The sequence below is a fragment of the Choloepus didactylus genome, chromosome 19 (assembly GCF_015220235.1).
Source record: "Choloepus didactylus isolate mChoDid1 chromosome 19, mChoDid1.pri, whole genome shotgun sequence".
Lineage (NCBI taxonomy): Eukaryota > Metazoa > Chordata > Mammalia > Pilosa > Megalonychidae > Choloepus > Choloepus didactylus.
The window spans coordinates 36,912,934-36,932,257 of NC_051325.1; the positions used below are offsets into that span (position 1 = coordinate 36,912,934).

At 37.6% G+C, this 19,324-nt stretch overlaps 1 protein-coding gene across 6 annotated transcripts in view; it reads left to right on the top strand.

The window, feature by feature from the left end:
• CBFA2T2 (CBFA2/RUNX1 partner transcriptional co-repressor 2) overlaps positions 1-19,324 on the top strand; it is a 188,701-nt gene that overhangs the window by 69,066 nt on the left and 100,311 nt on the right. For 2 of the 6 annotated variants that reach the window (XM_037811196.1, XM_037811197.1), the window contains exon 1: positions 10,368-10,825. The exons of the other annotated variants lie outside the window; for them this stretch is intronic. In XM_037811196.1, coding sequence (XP_037667124.1) covers positions 10,660-10,825 — 166 coding nt within the window. In that variant the 5' untranslated portion in view covers positions 10,368-10,659. Of the gene's footprint in view, positions 1-10,367; positions 10,826-19,324 lie in introns of those variants that run through there. 6 annotated transcript variants of the gene reach the window in all.

The window sequence follows — 19,324 nt, forward strand, 5'->3', positions numbered from 1 at the left end:
TGGCTGAGGTGATTGATCCTGATTTCCAAGGGGAAAGTGGACTGCTGATACACAATGGAGGCAAGAAAAAGTATGTCTGGAATGCAAGAGAGCTGTCTCTTAGTACTCCCATTCTCTGTTAATTAAAGTCCTTGGAAAACTACAGGAACCCAATTCAGGCAGGACAATTAATGGCTCAGACTTTTCAGGAATAAAAGTTTTGGTCACTCCACCAGGCAAAGAACCGTGACCTAATAACTTCACGTCTGAAATGCCAGTGTGGTCTTATCTACTGTCAAGCTGTATTGACTGACAGTGCTAGGAAGAGGACAAGTCTGCTTCTCTCCCAAAGAGAAGACGCTTGAAATAAGTCTTGAAGGATGAATAGTTTTCCAGGTACATCCAGTAGGGAAGCATGTAGAGAAGAGTTTATTTGACAGAAGTGTTCATAGGGAAGGAAGGACATCAGTGGTTTGATTTGAATAGAATAGTGGGGCATACCTCAGGTCTTTGAATATAGGGTTGTGTGTTGGTTTGTCCCAGCAAACGGCAATTTCCACTTCATTTTCTGTTCTTCTGCCCCATCTACCTTTAGAAATCAATTATCATAATGAAATTGAATTAGTGATTTTAAATGATAATCCAAGGCTACTGCAGTATAGGACTTGTGTCACGTAAGGGCTGATGACTCAGACATCAGAAGAACTGTTTTTTATTTTCAAGCTTTAAAGCTCATTTGTAAATTTGATATTTTTAAAAAGGTGATACAAAATCCTTCTAAGCTTTGTAATTTAAGTGTATAACACAAATAATCAAATTATAATGTACTTAATAACTAATAAAGCAGAAATTTATATACTGACAGGGAAAATTAGATGAATATCAAGTTTATGGAGAGCCCAAACCTGTTTTATTTTTGGATATTTGACTTAATGATGTTGTTACTTGACTATTTGGATAAAAACAAACCAGTAGGGGGTATTCAGGTAATTATCTAGTCCTGTCCTCTCATTTGACACATGAGAAGTTTAGTGATTTAGATAATTCATTTAGTAGCTGAATTGTAGCTGCTACTCCGAACTCGTTCTACTGAGTTGAAAGGGAAAACTAGGTCTTTCGAAATGTCTGCTGTAAAGGACCTTTTTAGCAACACGCTCCCATTTATATGTTTCAAACTTTCAAATATTATTTAGCATTTATTTAGGCATGCACTGTATCAAACATCATGTATTCGATGGTATATAAGACAGCCTCTGTCTTTGAAGTAGTTTGCACGATTATCTGACATATAGAAGTTAGGGCAAATTGGCCTCTATGTGGTTTGATACCTTGTCTGTCACTCCACTTCATCTTCATTCTACAGGTTTAATGCTGTCCAGTCATGTTGACCTCTTTGCAGTTCTTCACACTAGCCATGCCTTTTCCCATTCCAGAGTTTTTGTATATTCTCTTCCCTCTGCCTGAAATGCTTGAAATATACTTCACCTCTTTTTATTATGTTTTACGTCTGTTTCACCTCTTGTCTTTTAAATTTCACTTCACCAGAGAACACTCCTTGTACTTCACACACCCCTCAGTTAGCCCTCCTCCACCCCCTGGTTTGAAAGACCCATACTTCTCTTACTGATCTTTTCTTTTGTGTTTTTATCCTTCACAAAATTTATTGTGTATTATAATTTTTTTTTGCATGATAATCTACTCTTTTCTCCAATAGACTATAAGCATCCTGAGGATAGAGACTGTTTTTTTCACTACTATGTCCCCAACACTTAGCATAATGTTTGAACGTAGTAGATATTTGAGTTTTGAACTTAGGTTTTCCTTGCTAAAGCTACCCTATTTGCTATAAACCTGGATTTAGAATAGTTTTGTTTGTTTGTTTGTTTTGTAAAGGGCTGGATAGTAAACTCCTTTGTCTTTGTGGGCAATATGCTCTCTATTCCAACTCTGCTGTTGTATGGGAAAGCAGCCATAGATGGACAGTATGTAAAGGAATGGGTGTGATTGTGTTCCAGTAAAACTTTTATTTACACCAGTAAGCAGACCATAATTTGCTGACCTGTGCTATAAATCGTCATCTCCTATTCTGTTGGTCTTAAACTCTTTCATTATGTAATCATACAGACCCTAAGGATTTTTTAGAATGGTTTTGTTTTTTGTATGGTAGATGTTAAAAGAGGTGATTTTAACAAATACTGATCTTAGAATGTAATCTTAAATATTTATTACATTTTTACTTTCTTCAATTTAATTAGTACAGATATACTTTTGTTTACATTTCTATTTAAGAAAACCATGATTTTCTGTATTTAAAAATGAAAAGATTGCTTTTGATTTTGGGATAGGTTACAATGTAGATTGAAATTTTATGTGTTAAATTTTCCAAAAAAGACCATCTATTTTTATAACTGGATGGTTGTTTAAAATATTATATAATTTTAATTTGTTTTTAAATGACAGATTAAGGAAGATTCCAAGTTTTTTTTAATTTTAATCGTATTTTTTATTGTCGAAAATAACATATACATAAAAGTGATAACTTTCAAATTACAATTTAACAAGTAGTTAGCAAATTTCAAGAATTATTATAGGTTACAGTTCCACAGTTTTAGTATTTCCTTATTATGAAATATACAAAAAGGTAACATCTTTCAAAGTATGATTTAACAAGTATATATACGGGAAGTTTCCAAAGTTATTATGGGTTACAGTACCATAGTTTCGGTTATTTCCTTTTTGTGAAATAAAACATATGTACAAAAGGAATAGCTTTCAAATTACATATGAGCAACAAAAGAGGTTCTCTGGAAGTGATTCCTAGGCATAGTTATAGGAGGGCTTAGCCTCCCCTTTACAACCGTAAGTTTTATTTGAGCAAGCCTCAATATCGAGGGCTTGACTTACAAAGCAGGGGGTTCCTAAGTTCACATAGCTGTACAATCCTCATCACCCTCCATTTTAAACAATTCGCATGACCCAAAACATCTCATAGCTCCTGTCAGCCCTCAATTATTTGTCCCCAATATTTGTGTAATACTGGTATGGTATTCCTATAAATTATAGTCCCTAGTATGCAATACGTAGATTTTTCCCATACACCCTTCTGTTGTCAACTCTCTGCGTTAGTGTCATGTCTTAGAAGTATATCTTGCAATCACCTATCTAAATTTTGGTGCTGATCTGTGAGAAATATGCCTTTAAACAACCCCTTTCAATCCTATTCACCTTAAATACAGGTCTGATACTTATAATCCCATTAACAATCATCACCCCTATCCAACACCATAATTTTGAATTCACTGTCATTAACATATGTGAACATATTAGATTATCATTCCCCTTTTTATTAATGTATAGTGTCCTTCTTTATCTTTTATGACATCTTTGCACTTGCATTTAAAGTCTGTTTTGTCTGATATTAGTATAGCTACCCCAGCTTTCTTTTGATTGCTGTTTACATGGAATATTTTTTTCTATCCTTTCAGTTTTAGTCTCTTTGTGTTGCACGGTCTAAGATGAGTCTATTGTAAACAGCCTATTGATGGGTAATTTTTTTTTTTTTTAAGAAATTTTATTTTGAAATAAATTCAAACTTACAGGAACAGTTGCAGAAACAGTTCAAACCCCATACATAGAACCCCAGCATACCCTGACCCCCCTCCCCTGATACCCCAATCCACTACCTTTAACATCCTGTCACACCACCATTTCTTTCTTTCCCTCCCTCCCTCCCTCCCCATCTGTCATCCATCATCTATTGCTCTGTCCTCTGAACATATGAGAGCAAGCTGCACACATCTTTGAACAAACACTATGATTCACATATACCTTTCCCATGGACACAAACAGTCTTTTATGCATTCCCATTAAACGCAGCTAAGAAGTTCAAGAAATTCAACATTGATACAAAGCTTACATTCTATATTTCCTTTGATGAGTCATATTTTTTAATCCATTCTACCAATCTGTACCTTTTTTTTTTTAATTAATTTTTATTGGGATTGTTCAGATACCATACAATTATCCAAAGATCCAAAATGTACAATCATTTGCCCCTGGTACCCTCATACAGCTGTGCATCCATAGCCACTCTTAATTTTTTTCAATTTTTGGAAGCTTTTCATTACTCCAGACAAGAAATAAAGTAAAAGATGAAAAAAAGAAAAAAAGAAAAGGAAACTTGACTCCTCCCATATCCCTAACCAACCCCCCTCAATTGCTGACTCATAGTGTTGGTATAGTACATTTGTTACTGTTTATGAAAAAATGTTGAAATACTACTAACTGTAGTATATAGTTTGCAATAGGTATGTATTTCTTACCTATATGCTCCTCTATTATTAACTTCTAATTGTATTGTCATACATTTGTTCTGGTTCATGGAAGAGATTTCTAATATTTGTACAGTTAATCATGGACATTGCCCACATAGTATTCAGTTTTATGCATTCCCATCTTTTGATCTCCAACTTTCCTTCTGGTGACATATATGACTCTGAGCTTCCCCTTTCCACCTCATTCACGCACCATATGACACTGTTAGTTATTCTCAGATCTTGCGTCCTATATCTTGATACCTTATATTTCATGTCTGTGAGTTTACATATTATAATTAGTTCCTATCAGTGAGACCCTGTAATATTTGTCCTTGTGTGTCTGGCTTATTTCACTCAGTATATTGCCCTCGAGGTTTTGTCATCAACGCATTTTTTTTTAATATGGTTTTGTTCACACACCGTACATTCCATCCTAAGTAAATAATTGATGGTTCTCTGTATGGTCATACATTTATGTGTTCACCACCTTCACCACTATCTATATAAGGGCATCTACATTTCTTCCACAAGGCAGGAGGGAGAGTCAAAGAAGGTAGAGAGGCAAAAGAAAGAGGAAGAAAAATGACAGCTAGGAAGCAGCAAAAGGAAAAATAACCTTTAATCAAAGCAGAGTAAAGAGTCAGACAACATCACCAATGTCAATTGTCTAACATGCCTCCCCTATTCCCCCCTCTTATCTTCATTTACCTTGGTATATTGCCTTTGTTACATTAAAGGAAGCATAATACAATGATTCTGTTAGTTACAGTCTCTAGTTGACATTGATTGCATCCCTCCCCTAATGCCTCCCCATTTCTAACACCTTGCAAGGTTGACATTTGCTTGTTCTCCCTCGTAAAAGAACATATTTGTACATTTTATCACAATTGTTGAACACTCTAGATTTCACCAAGTTACACAGTCCCATTCTTTATCTTTCCTCCTTTCTTCTGGTGTCTCACATGCTCCCAATCTTCCTGTCTCAACCGTATTCATAGTTAATCTTTGTTCAGTGTACTTACATTGCTGTTACCATCTCCCAAAATTGTGTTCCAAACCATGTACTCCTGTCTTCTCCTATTACTCTGTAGTGCTCCCTTTAGTATTTCCTGTAGGGCGGGTGCCTTGTTCACAAAGTCTCTCATTGTCTGTTTGTCAGAAAATATTTTGAGCTCTCCCTCATATTTGAAGGACAGCTTTGCTGGATATAGGATTCTTGGTTGGTGGTTTTCCTCTTTCAGTATCTTAAATATATCACCCCACTTCCTTCTTGCCTCCATGGTTTCTGCTGAGAGATCTGCACATAGTCTTATTAAGCTTCCTTTGTATGTGATGGATTGCTTCTCTCTTGCTGCTTTCAGGATTCTCTCTTTGTCTTTGACATTTGATAATCTGATTATTAAGTGTCTTGGCGTAGGCCTATTCAGATCTATTCTGTTTGGAGTACGCTGCACTTCTTGGATCTGTAATTTTATGTCTTTCATAAGAGATGGGAAATTTTTTCATTAATTATTTCCTCTATTATTGCTTCTGCCCCCTTTCCCTTCTCTTCTCCTTCTGGGACACCAATGATATGTACATTCTTGTACTTTGTTTCATCTTTAAGTTCCTGGAGAAGTTGCTCATGTTTTTTCATTCTTTTCTCCATCTGCTCCTTTGCATGTAGGCTTTCAGGTGTTTTGTTCTCCAGTTCCTGGGTGTTTTCTTCTGCCTCTTGAGATCTGCTGTTGTATGTTTCCATTGTGTCTTTCGTCTCCTGTGTTGTGCCTTTCATTTCCATAGATTCTACTAGTTGTTTTTTTGAACTTTTGATTTCTGCCTTATATATGCCCAGTGTTTTCTTTACAGCCTTTATCTCTTTTGCAATATTTTCTCTAAACTTTTTGAATTGATTTAGCATTAGTTGTTTGAATTCCTGTATCTCAGTTGAAGTGTACGTTTGTTCCTTTGGGCCATAACTTTGTTTTTCTTTGAGTAGATTGTAATTTCCTGTTGTCTAGGCATGGTTTCCTTGGTTACCCCAATCAGGTTTTCCCAGACCAGAACAGGCTCAGGTTGCACAGGGAAGAAATATTTAGTATCTGGTTTACCTGAGGGTGTCTCTTAGAAAATTGGTTCCTGTGATGCCTCAGGTCACTGGGCTTTTCTGCCCAGCAAGTGATGCCTGTTAGCCTATAATTCTTGACTGGTGTGAGGAGGTATGGCCGTGTTTCCCCAGGCTCTGGGGTCTGGTTCTGAATGGAAAGGGCCCCACCCCTTTCCTCTTAGAGAAGATAGACCCCCTTGGGGGAGGTCATTAGCATTTCAATAGTCTCTCTCTGCTTGTGCTATCTCCACCCTTCTTTGAGTCATAGCACTGGGAACTGTAATGGCTGGGGCTTTCTCCACTGAGCCAAAAAAGAAACAGATAGTCCCCTTCAAACCTAGTCCAAGGTGACCCTCCAGCTCTCCAAGGTCAGTCGTCACCCAAAGCCTCTGTCTGTTTTTTGGGGATGCGTACCTGTAGTGAGCAGTTCACACTCGCTACTTAAAACCCCAGTTGGAGCTCAGCTGAGCTATATTCGCTTCCTGGGAGAGAGCTTCTCTCTGGTACCACGAGGCTTTGCAGCTCTGCCTATGGGGGAGGGGGCCTCATGACTTGGATCTGCAGGTTTTACTTACAGGTTTTATGCTGTGATCTCGGGCATTCCTCCCAATTCAGGTTGGTGTATGAGGAGTGGACGGTCTTGTTTGTCCCCCCGCAGTTATTCTGGATTATTTACTAGGTGTTTCTGGTTTTTTTTAGTTGTTCCAGGAGGACTACTTAGCTTCCACTCCTCTCTATGACGCCATCTTCCCCATCCACCACCAGTTTGTGCCTTTTAATTGGAGAGTTTAATCCATTCACATTGAAAGTTATTACTGTGAAGGGGGTTCTTGAACCAGCCATCTTATCCTTTGGTTTTCAGTTGTGACATCTATTTTTTTCCCCCTCTCTTTTTTTTTCCTTTAAGTTACTCTTATCTCTTCAGTACTGTGCTCTTCTCCAGGCCTCTCCTTTCTTGTTTCCTCAGCTGGCAGAGTTCCCTTTAGTATTTCTTACAGGGCATGTCTCTTGTTAATAAATTCTCTCAGCGTTTATTTGTCTGTGAAAATTTTAAACTCTCCCTCAATTTTCAAAGAGAGCTTTGCTGTATACAAAATTGTTGGCTGGCAATTTTTCTCTTTCAGAATCTTAAATATGTCATACTACTGCCTTCTTGCCTCCATGGTGCCCGCTAAGTAGTTGGTACTTAGTCTTATGTTGTTTCCCCTTGTATGTGGTGAATCGCTTCTCTTAACTGCTTTCAGAAGTTTCTCCTTCTCTTCAGCTTTTGGCAATCTAGTCAGTATGTGTCTCGGAGTAGGTTTGTTTGGATTTATTCTATTTGGAGTTCATTGGGCATCTTTGATTTGCATATTTATGTCATTTAGAAGGTTTGGGAAGTTTTCCTCAACTATGTTTTGAAACAGTCTTCCTAGCCCTTTATCCTTCTCTTCTCCTTCTGGGACACCAGTGATTCTTGTTAGCTTCATGTTGTCCATCATTTCTCTGAGATCCATTTCAAATTTTTCGATTTTTCCCCCCATTTTTTCTTTTATTTCCTCACATTCAGTTACCCTGTCCTCAAGTTCACTTATTCTTTCTTCTGCTTCTTCAAATCTGCTATTGTGAGTCTCTAATATATTTTTAATTTGAGCCACAGTCATTTCCATAGTGTCTGCTATTTTTTTTTAATTTACTCTTTCACATTCTTCTTTATGCTCTTGTAGAGTCTTCTTGATTTCCTTTATGTCTTTAGCCATCTTGAAGTTGTTTTGGAGATTTGTTTGCACTTCTTTAATTAATTGCTCCAAATTTTGTGTCTTTGGCGGCTTTTTAATTTGCTCATTTGGCTTGTTCATATCTTCTAGATCCTTCAAGTGCTTTGTAATTTTTCTGTTGGCTTTGTGGCATTTGCTCATCTTGATAGGGTTGTTTTGGGGAGTGCAGAGTTATTTGAGCATTTATATATAATTTGATTTGCTGGAGTGCAGTTTCTGAATTCTACCAGCAGGTGGCGTTCTTGAGGCACAGCTTGCTGGAGTGCAGTTTCCCTGACTTACTAGCAAATGGATCTCTTGACTTACTGCTTGCTGGCTTTTGGTTTTCCCTAACCTGCCAGCAGGTGGTGCTCTCAAGGAGGTCTTCACCGAATTTCTGTGCAGTTGGTGGAGTCCCAGCCGGCTGGGGAAACCAGTGTTCCAGATCTCTGTGTACACTGGGGAATGCCTGTCCTGGGGCTACAATGCTGCCCTGAGCAGGTAGGCAGGGAATCCGATCAAGGGCACCCCCCAGATGGAATGTGGTCCTTGCCTGCCAGTTCTCTGCCTCCTTTGCGCTGGGAGTCTCTGGGGTGTGGGAGGGGCTCCTGATCACTGGTATGGCACCTTTCCCTTTCCTGCTTCTCCTCGTCGCACACACCCTCCCCACCCCCCGTACTTCCATTGGGGGAGAGCAAATGCTGCCCGAAGGATTCCCTCACAGGAGCGCCCCGCTGTCTGACTGTGGAGGATCACCTTCCAGCAAACTCATGGTAAGTGTACGGGAGTGGAGAGCTGCTGCTCACTGCCTTGCCCCTTGGAGGTTTTGCTGCTGTCGGCCTGGGGGCAGGGGTGGTCCGGACAGGGAACAGACTCACCGTGTCCCTCCAGCCACTGTCTCTCCTCCGTGTTTTGTCGGTGTCCCCTCCACGTACTGTGGGGGACCCTCTATGGCTGGCCACACCCCAAAACTGCGGTCCCTAGTGTCCTCCAGCCCCTTTCTAGTTACTTTCATGGGGAAGCCCATTTTGCCTCACCTACTCTGCCATCTTCCTGGGAGTCCCAAGTTGTTTTGTAGCACTTCTTTGCAAATAAAACTATCTTCTGCAATGTAAAGCGATTTGACTATAAGCATCAATGTCTAGTTTTATTTTTTTATTTTAAGTATTGTTTGCAGGTCATCTTTCTGGGCTGTGTGAGAGATTTGATCTGATGAATCCAACCTGGAGATCTGGAATTTAAAGCACATTTGTAGAATCATTATATTTATTTGTCTCCTTAACATATTTAATGTCCAAGTACATTAAATACATTCCCTTTAAGCAATGGCTCATTATAGGTTTCAAATGAGCATTACATGACTAAAAATAACAATTTCATGATCATTAAGACTAAGAAACCAAAGGTGAGACTTTCTTAATCATGTTTTTTAGAAATCCATGGACTGCTGCACATGCTCACTTAGTATCTATATTTACTGGGTTCTTCACTTGACTTAATATATATTTTATCCCAAGATAAACACTCAGTTTCTTACATTATATTCACTTAGTTGTACAATCATCATCACTCTCAAATTTAAACAATTATCATAACATAATACATCTCAGAGCTCTTATCAGCTGCTAATTAGTAGTGTGGAGTTGGTAAGATATTCCTATTAAATAGTCATTAATATGTAATGGGTAGTTTTTTCATACCACTCTGTTATTAACCCTCTGCACCAGTGTATAATGCTAACACTTATTTAGGTTTGTGGTGCTACTCTGTGGGTTATCTGCCTTTAAACAACCATTTACAAACATGTTCACCTTGAATACGTAAAAGACCACTTTTTATAAGATGCACACTGACTGTGAGAAAGAGCATTTTTCAGATCTTTAGGAATCAGCATTCACTACAATGTTCCATTTCTCAGAATGAAATCTTTACTTTTAACAATATAATATGTATGGACCAGATATTATACATTGTTTTGGAGTTGTCATCCAAAACTATAGACAAAAGTTGAACATATCGTGTCTTCCCCTGCACCTACAGTCTCATCGTCTATCAACTCTTACATTAGGCTGGGCAGCAACCTTCAGCAGAAATACTATACCAATTCTCTAAGCAAGAAAGAAATGTATAAATATTACTTCCCTATTTTCAAGGCTCTCTGATTCTTGCTTTAATACAAACAAAATGATTTTATAATGTTCTCATATCCCCAAAGAATGACTTCTGGGAAAACTCCAACAGCAGTTCTTTTTTTTTTAAATATTCCCTGTTCGTTTCCAAGGACATCCAGGCAAGCGACATGCTTCTTCATATTCTGTCCTTTAATTGATGAAATCTGCACCTAGGGGGAATCTTCCATTTGAAAAGTCTCCACGTTTGTATGTTTCTGAAGCAGTCAGGTTCCTGAAAGGAAGAGTTTGGCTATCTATCAGGTTCAGTAGCTTGTGCTGAAAATTCCGTTTGTCTCCATTTCTCCTGAGTTGACTAGTCCACTCAGTCTTGGCTCTGCCGGAGTCCGCACAGGGCTCGGCTGCCCGTTCTTATGAGCCTTCTTCCCAGGCATCTTCGCCAGCAGCGTCTGGGAACTCGACCACAGACCCAACAGGGAACTCAATCCCTCAACTTGAGCTCTTGGGGCGAATATGCGACATGCAGCGTGGCCAGTTGGAACCAGGCAGCAGGCAACGGGAAGCCGCAAACCAGAGCCAGTGAGTGCCCAGGAACCTCTGAGGCCCTGTATGTTCTTTTTTTTAAAGCAAATGCAATTTTATTGAGATATATTCAGATAACATACAGTCATCTGAAGTGTACAATCAGTTGTTCACAGTATTGTCATATAGTTGTGCATTCATCACCAAATAAAACTTTGCATATTTTCATTACTCCAAAAAATAAAAAGGAACATCCAAAGCATCCTATTCCCTCCCCCCATTATTCATTTACTTTTTTTAATACAGTTGTATCAAGATATATTCACACACCCTACAATCATCCAATGTACAATCAGTTATTCACAGCTCTCTCATACAGTTGTGCGTTCATCTCCAGAATCAGTTTTTGAAACGTTTCCTTACTCCAAAATAAAAATAACAGCAAAAAAGAAAAACCAAAACTTTCCATCCCCTCCATACCACCCTATTCTTCATCTAATTTTTGTCCCCACTTTTCTACTCATTTGTCCATACACTGGATAAAGGGAGTGCGAGCCACAAGGTTTTCACAAGCACACAGTAACACTGTGCAAGCTACATGTTTATGCAGTCGTCTTCAAGAATCAAGGTCACTGGGTTGCAGTTCAACAGCTTCAGGTATTTCCCTCTAGCCATTCCAACACACCAAAAACTAAAAAGTGATATCTGTGTAGTGCATAGGAATACCCTCCAAAGTGATCTCTCAGCTCCATTTGAAATCTCTCAGCCACTGGAACCTTATTTTGTTTCATCTCTCTTCCCCCTTTTGGTCAAGAAGATCCTCTCAATCACACAGTGCTGGGTCCAGGCTCATTCCCAGGAGTCATTTCCCACGTTGCCACCCCTGGGGAATCATGTCCCACGTAGTGAGGAGGGTAGTGAGTTCACCTACTGAGTGGGCTTAGAGAGAGAGGGGGCCACATCTGAGCAACAAAGAGGCTCTGGGGGGTGGGGGGAGGGGAGACCTCCTAGGCACAATTATAAGTAGGCTTAGCCTCTCTCTTGCAGCAACTAGCCTCAGAAGGGAAAGCCCCCAGATCAAGGGCTCAGCATACCGTATTGTCAGTCCTCAACGTTTGGGGGGAAATCAGCAATAACACAGGTGGGGAAGTCCAACATTTCCGCAGTTCTCAGCCAATTCCTTGGGGGGGGGGCCTCAAATACACTTTTACTCTCTGCCCATATCACTCTGGGGTGTATTGGGGTTTCACCCCGGCCTGTTCAAACTCTCCAAATCCCACTTCCCATTCAAAGTTCCATGCACCTATGGTGCTCAAACAAACTTATTGTACAAGTTATCTAGTATGCTACAGAAAACATAGATCCTGCACCAAATAAACATCTCCTCCCTTGGTCTCACACAAAAGTTGTAGTTTTAAAACCCAGTCGGTATCGTCCTTTACCCTTCAGCCTGATTTGCCTTAGTCCTAACCAGATCTACTTCGTTCATATCTCTAATTGAAGTCTTAACTCTTTTTCAGCTCTTTTAACAGCTGCCATATGGGGTGATACTGACATTCATAGCTGCCAAGCTCTCACTCCGAGTCTCAGGTGTCTCACATATACTCACAGTTCCAGAGACCAAGCAGGTTATAATACACAAGGAGCTCGGCATCACAGGCTTTGGAGATAATCATTACAACTCAGGAATAGATGTGACTGCTTGCTATAAGAGCTTACAGTCTAGGGACCATTACAGTAAGCGTTCCCTTGATAAACTGTGCTCTTAAGATTCAGTTCTCAGAGTTTACACATTATCGTTAGTCCATATTAGAGAGGCATTATAATGTTTCTCCTCGTTTCTGACGTGCTTCATTTAAAATGCTGTACTTAAGATCCATTCCCCTAGTTGCACGCCTCACAGCTTCATTCCTTCTTGTAGCCGCTCAGTATTCTATTGTATGCGTACAGCACAGTTCACCATTCTGTTCATCTGTCAGTGCACCCTTAGGTCACCTCTGTCTGTTGCAAATTGTGAATACTGCCATCATAAACACCAGTGTGCAAATGTCCATTCATGTCCCTGCTCTCAGATCTTTGTGTATTGTTCTTAATGTATCATTTAGGGAGACATATGATGTCAGTTTGTCCCAATATTGGTAATTGATGATATTAACCTTGATCAGTTGGTTAAGGTAGGGTCTGTCAGGTTACTCGATTGCAGTTACTATTCACATGTTTGTAATAAATAACAAATTTGGATGCTGTATTTTGAAATTATGTAGATACTGTGTTTCTCATCAACTTTTATTGACTAATCTTAGCATCCATTGGTGACTGTCTAATTCCATCAGTCCTTTTTTATTTACAAGTTCACATTCTATTTGAAAAAGTAGCTTTCCTTTTTTCCTTATTGATTTTTTTAATTGAATTTGGTCTCATGGATTTTTGTTTTTTGCAATTTGTTTTAGTCTATTATTATTATTGTTATTATTGATGCTCAAATCATCCCCTTCTAACTGGCTGCTGTGTCCTTTTGATATTTCCCTATCATTTTTGAGCAGTTACTTCCTTTCTTGCACAAGATATTACATGCTTATCTTGTATTTTCTCTAACCCACCCTGGAACCAGCCGTTTTTCCAAGGAGCCCTGGTTTTAATAGAAAATGTGGTTTAGAAATTCAGATCTAGAGGTAGTGCATATTCATTGCTACAAGGGTGTCATTGCTTCTAGACCTTCTTAGCAAACAGCTAGAAAGAGTATAGATGAAGGTGTGTTTGTGTGTACCTTTCTATATCTGTATATATTTTTAGTATAAATTATGTAATATAAAAATATATCTAATAAAATCCATGAATTGATACCTCCAATTCCAATCTATCACCCCTGGGTATATTTTAGTTTTCCTGAAAGAGGATATTTCAAAATTATTCCATTTATTTTAAAAATTGAATACATCAATATTGCCTATAACATTATTGAACCCTTCAGCTCCTTTACAGATTCTGCTTTAGCAACCAATTTAGCAGTTGGGTTATCTATTCCTGATATATTGGTTTGTTGGTTTCTCATCCTTTCTTTTCAAAAGTTGATGTTATATATCAACTCATGATTTGGCCACTGGAGTTAAATAAATGAATATATTGTTACCACATGAAGCCTCATGGCAGACTTTTAATTCCTTTTGTCTGATTTATTTAAAAAAAAAAAAAGTCTCTATCTACCAACTTTACCCATAACTTGGCACACTGTTTTAAGAAAGCACTGTTGTATTTATTTTTAACTTTGTGTTATGGAAAATATCAAACATGCTAACAGACTTAAAAATGAGCCCTTGTGTACCTAAACACCCAGCTCTACAATAATCACCAGCCCACCTCCTCTTAAAGAAAATCCCAGACAGCTTATACATTGATCTATAAACATTTCAGTTTGTAGCTCTAAGAGGACTCTTTTTAAAAACATAACCCCAAATCTATTATTACACATAAAAAAAGTGAAAAAAATTGGTTAATATTATCAAATGTGTAGTGAATATTAAAATTTTCCCAGTTACCGCATAAGTTATTTTTTTACTGTTTATTTGAATCAATCCAAATAAGGTCTGCACATTGCCTTTGTTTGCTAATCCTTTTATTTCTCTTTGACTATAAATTTTCTTCCAGTCTCCTTTTTCCTTTCTTTCCTTTAAAAAAAAAAATTGTATTATTTGTCCTATAGAGTTTCTCCACAACCTAGCTTTTGCTAACTGTATCCCTGTGTTGTCATTTACATGTTCCTATGTCCCAACTGGTTTTCGAATCTAGAGGCTCAATCAGATTAGATTTACATTTTTTTTTTTAAACCAAGACTACATCATAGGTGGTAGTGTACTTCCATCAGGCATATTAATGTCCATTTGTGTTTCTTCTTATGATATTAGTGGCAATTAATGATCATTACCTAGATTCATTTTTTCATTGGGGATTTGCAAAATGATTCTCTTCCAACTATGTATCATTCATTCATCTATTAGCTGGATTATTTCAGTAGGGATCAATTTTTACCAACTATTTGATTACCAAGAGGTACATACAGTTCATGTAAGAAAGTCTGGTAACATGCTTGATTCATTAGTTTGCAGAATAAATTGTTGTGATCAGTTAGTTTTTGGTATCATTATGAACTCAAGAACATAAACATTTTGCTGTGTTTCATTCCATTGCGGTTATCTTTATTAGGCTCAAATTTTCCTATCTTTGCTAGTGGAAGCCTCTTCACTTTGCCTCCTTAGCCCTTTGGACACAACCCTTAGAAGTCTTTGATAGCTTAATTGCTTTTTGGTATGACAAGTTTTTACATTTCCTGTCCCATACTGAAGTCCTCTATTTCTGTAAGGAGCCCTGCTCCCTTTTAGTGGGAAATGGTATTTAAAATTCATAATCTGTGTACTCAGGTGAAAGTATCATCTTTTTTTCCCTTTTTAAGCAACAATAAACATTATCTCACAGTTTCTATGGATCAGAAATCTCAAGTGGCTTAGCTAGATGATAGTGGTTTGATAACTGCTGTCAAGATGGTTCACTTAGCCAGCAAGTTGATGCTGGCTGTCCGCAAGGGATCTCAGTTCCTCACCATGTGGACCTCTTCATAGGGCTACTTGAGTGTCCTCATGATATAGTAGCTGGCTTCCCCCTGAGCTAGTGATCCAGGACAGCAAGTATTATCTTTTGATAAATTTTTCTATGAGATAGTAGAGTGTAGTGATTAAGAGCTCTGGCTGTGGATCCAGACTGCCTGGTGCTAATAAAATTATTCAAGCTCTTTGTGCCATACAAATTTGGGTATAACCTTGAGATAGTGATAATACTTACATTATTGACCCTATAATATAGGTTCTTTGTGAAGATTCAGGGAATTACTGAATTTCCTGACAGTAAGCACTTAGCCTTCTGCTATTACTATTATTACCACCACCCCTGGATGAAACCTAGTCAGTAAGTTGCCCTCAACAGAAACATTCTTCCTCCCTATTTGCCAAAAATTGCTATGACAGAAAAATTGTTTACAGATTTCAGATATCCTAAGTATTGTAGAAGATCAAGGGTTAGAGAAGTACAGACACACTTGTTTGACTGTGTATATGGAAGATCTTTCATTCCTAATCTGTGTTCATGTAGATTTTAGTTCAGATTGTGTCCATGTGGTGTGACCTAGGAAGCAGCCAAGCCCCTCCCCCCTTTTCCAACTTAAAAACAATTATAGTATCACAGGAGATTGCAAAAATTTATGTATATTGGGAGTTCCAGTGGACTGTCTATCCTTTTTACCCCAGTGGTAATAATACAGTATCAATTTTCAATGATCTATTTTTGTTTAACAGAAATGGACTGAGTAGCTACTATGTGCTAGCTCTTGGGGATATAAAGGAATATACTGTGACCTTGGGCACTTCAGTACTTTTCTCTGAGTTCTCATCATTACATTTTTAAAAATTCTTGATTCTGACTCTTCATTGTTGCAACATACATTAGCAATTCTTTTAATGTTAAACATTGTTATTCTGTTATTTTTTATCTTATTTACTTTATTTTAAAACAAATTTTTGCCTTGTGCCCCCATCTTTCTTGTATAATCTCTACAGCATCAGAACCATGTTGCCTGCATTGTCTTATTTTAATCACGTGCCAGTTTTGCAGTGCTACCAAGTCTGGATCTGAGAGGCAGCTTGTGTGAATCATTTACATACATTTCTGTTTATATTCCCCAAAGTAATTTGCAACTTCATATTTTTCATCCAATTACATGTTCAAAGCAGATTTTTAATAATTCATTTTAAGAAGGAATTTATCATATGTAGGATTTAAAAACTGTCTCAAGGAGCATGAGCTATTAAACAATAGTAGAAATCAGACAATATGTAGGACTTTAAATGGTAATTGTAAAATATTTGAATGTTCCCATTTTTGTAAGTCTGTGTGTCTGTGTGTGTCTGTACATGGTATTCCACTAGGGACTTAAACAGATAGCTTTTGCACAGTATCCTTGCTGTTATTGTCAGCCATAAACAAATTACACGTATTTAACAAGTTAATGTCAGATTGGCCAGGAGCCACTGGGAGGTGTGTACTTAGTGACATCAGCTGGCAAAGAGCCCTGGTAACAGGGAGGGTTGAAAGGGTAATGGAGAGAGAGAGAGCGGGAGGGAGGGAGGAAGAAAGAAAAAAAGAGACAGAGAGAGACTGTATCTGGGGATTCTGGCAAGGTGAAAAGCTGGTCTGTTTGGCAGGACCTTCCCATCTGGGATCCATCTGTTTCCCTGGAATGGGACAGGCAGCTCTAGTCAGTGAGAAATCGCAGATGTGAGAGAGCTGACACATGTCCAGCTAATGAAAGGAGGAGGAAGGCTGGTCTCAGATTGGGCTTTGAAGATTAGGAGAAAAAGAGGAGCATTTTAATATCTATTTCAAATAAATTTGGTACATTAAGAATCTGGATTATTGTAATCTGGGTTTTGGGGGTAAGTACATTTTAATTTAGTTTGGGGGGTGCTAAAGTGGGCAATTCTTTCCTTTCAAAGCTCTTTACTTGTCTCAGATTACAATGATGTGAATGTTTTTTGATATTTGATATGAGTTCAGCCTTTAGCTACTCAGTTTTGTTTTGAAGCTTCATTTTGTTCATGTTTCTATCTCATTTGCAAGTGCCCCCTTTATATTTGAGTGCTGTGCTTTTTTGAATGATAACGATAATCAGTTGTAATGTGTGGATTCTTCAGCTAAAAAAAGTAATCCCACAAATATTTCATTAAGGTATTTCTTACTGGGTTCCTTCTGCAAGGGAAATTTTTTCTCCTTTGGTATGCATAATATAAATAGGCATTTGTTAAAAAGATGGCTCATAAAAATACTCTTTCCTATTGTCAGATTTTATTTTATTATATTCAGGCAAATTACAACTAAAAGAGATTGCAGTAAAAATAATAGTATAGTTTCATTTTAGATGTATTTAGCTCTTTTTTACTACATTTTGTCCCTATGCTATTTTCTTCTGTTTAGAAAATAAACGAGGTACAAAGTAAACAAGTAATGTCAACAAATCTGACTTGAATTGTGAGTTTGGGGTAGTTTTGTGATGCAATAAATTCACATGCACATAGCTACTATGTTCTACAGTTCTTGTTAGTTTGTGATGCATATTTTAGCTTTTTCTGTACAATGTATTCATGCTTTTGAGGCCTCCAGATCCACACCAAATCCAGTTACCTAACGGGAAAAGAATGATTTTGGGAGTTACATGTACTATAGACATTTTCCACTAGTTCTGTGATCTCAAGCAAGCTACTTTTTCTCTTTGAGCCTCTGTTTTGTATAATTCCTGCTTCATCTCATTATTGCAAATATATATATGGCACTTAGAAGGCACACAAGTTAGTTTCAGAAATTCGTAGATGTTCATTTTTCTTCTATGTTAGGTTCCTAAACCTTTTTGCCTTTTTTCTTCAACTTTTGGACTAAGAATGGGTCATGCCTACAGCTGTAGTTTTTAAGGTACCATCCTCACTGCACCCAACTCACAGATCATCTGTATCTGTTATAATTGTTATATGCTATCTTTGCTAACATTATATATGGTTTGGAAAGCATTCTAAGTATTATAATGCAAATAAGCCTGTCAAGACTATACCACAACAGAAGAACCTCAACAGTCAACAAGCAGGAGTGAGGTATTGCATTGTATTACTCAGTGACAACACTTTAAATTGCTTTCTCTTTCTTGAAAGTTCTCACATAGGAACTTTAAAAAATACTTTTATTCCTTAAGATTCTTTAGTCTTCACTTACATCAATTGGGTAATTATTTTAAGAAGATAGTATAGTACTATTCAATTTCTTTCTTTAACTTTGTTGTTAAATTTCTCAAGTATTTGGAAGTATTAGGAAGGAATTTTTTAATAGACCTTTAACAAGTTTTCTCGTATGCCAAATTGACTAAATGATTTAGTAAGAATTTTTGGACTTTTGTTTTGGTAAGTGCAATGTTCAGTTAGCACCTTTGAGGGACTTGTCTGAATATTTGAGAGGATATAGTATTTATATTTGGTTTATGTGGTGTTCCTTTGGTGAGCAAACACTTTATGTTGCAACCCAAGAGACATGCCTCTAGAAATGAATGGGTAAAAAGGACTTACTGCTGAAATAGTGTAGGCTGAGGTTTACTGTGAAAGACCTAAGAAGATCCTGCCATACCTTCATAGTAACGATACTTTTGATGCTCGAGTTTCAAGAAACATAAAAATTGATAAATAATATGCATTTTAATATATGAAGATCCACTGACTGCAAATAAAGGTCATTGATGCTGCTAGGACCAGACAGTTTAAGAGAGTAGTTGCTTATTGCTGTGATAATAACTGAAGCGTAATTGAATTGAATATCGGAAGAAAATCATAGTATTCTTAGAAAACTATGGAAGCAGTTTGAGAACCTTTACTACTGTGTAAGGAAGAAACTCCTAAATTAGCTTTCAGGAATATCCAACCAAAGATTTCCTTGTAGCAAGGAGCCATTTTGTACCTAAAGTATGTAATGCAGTAA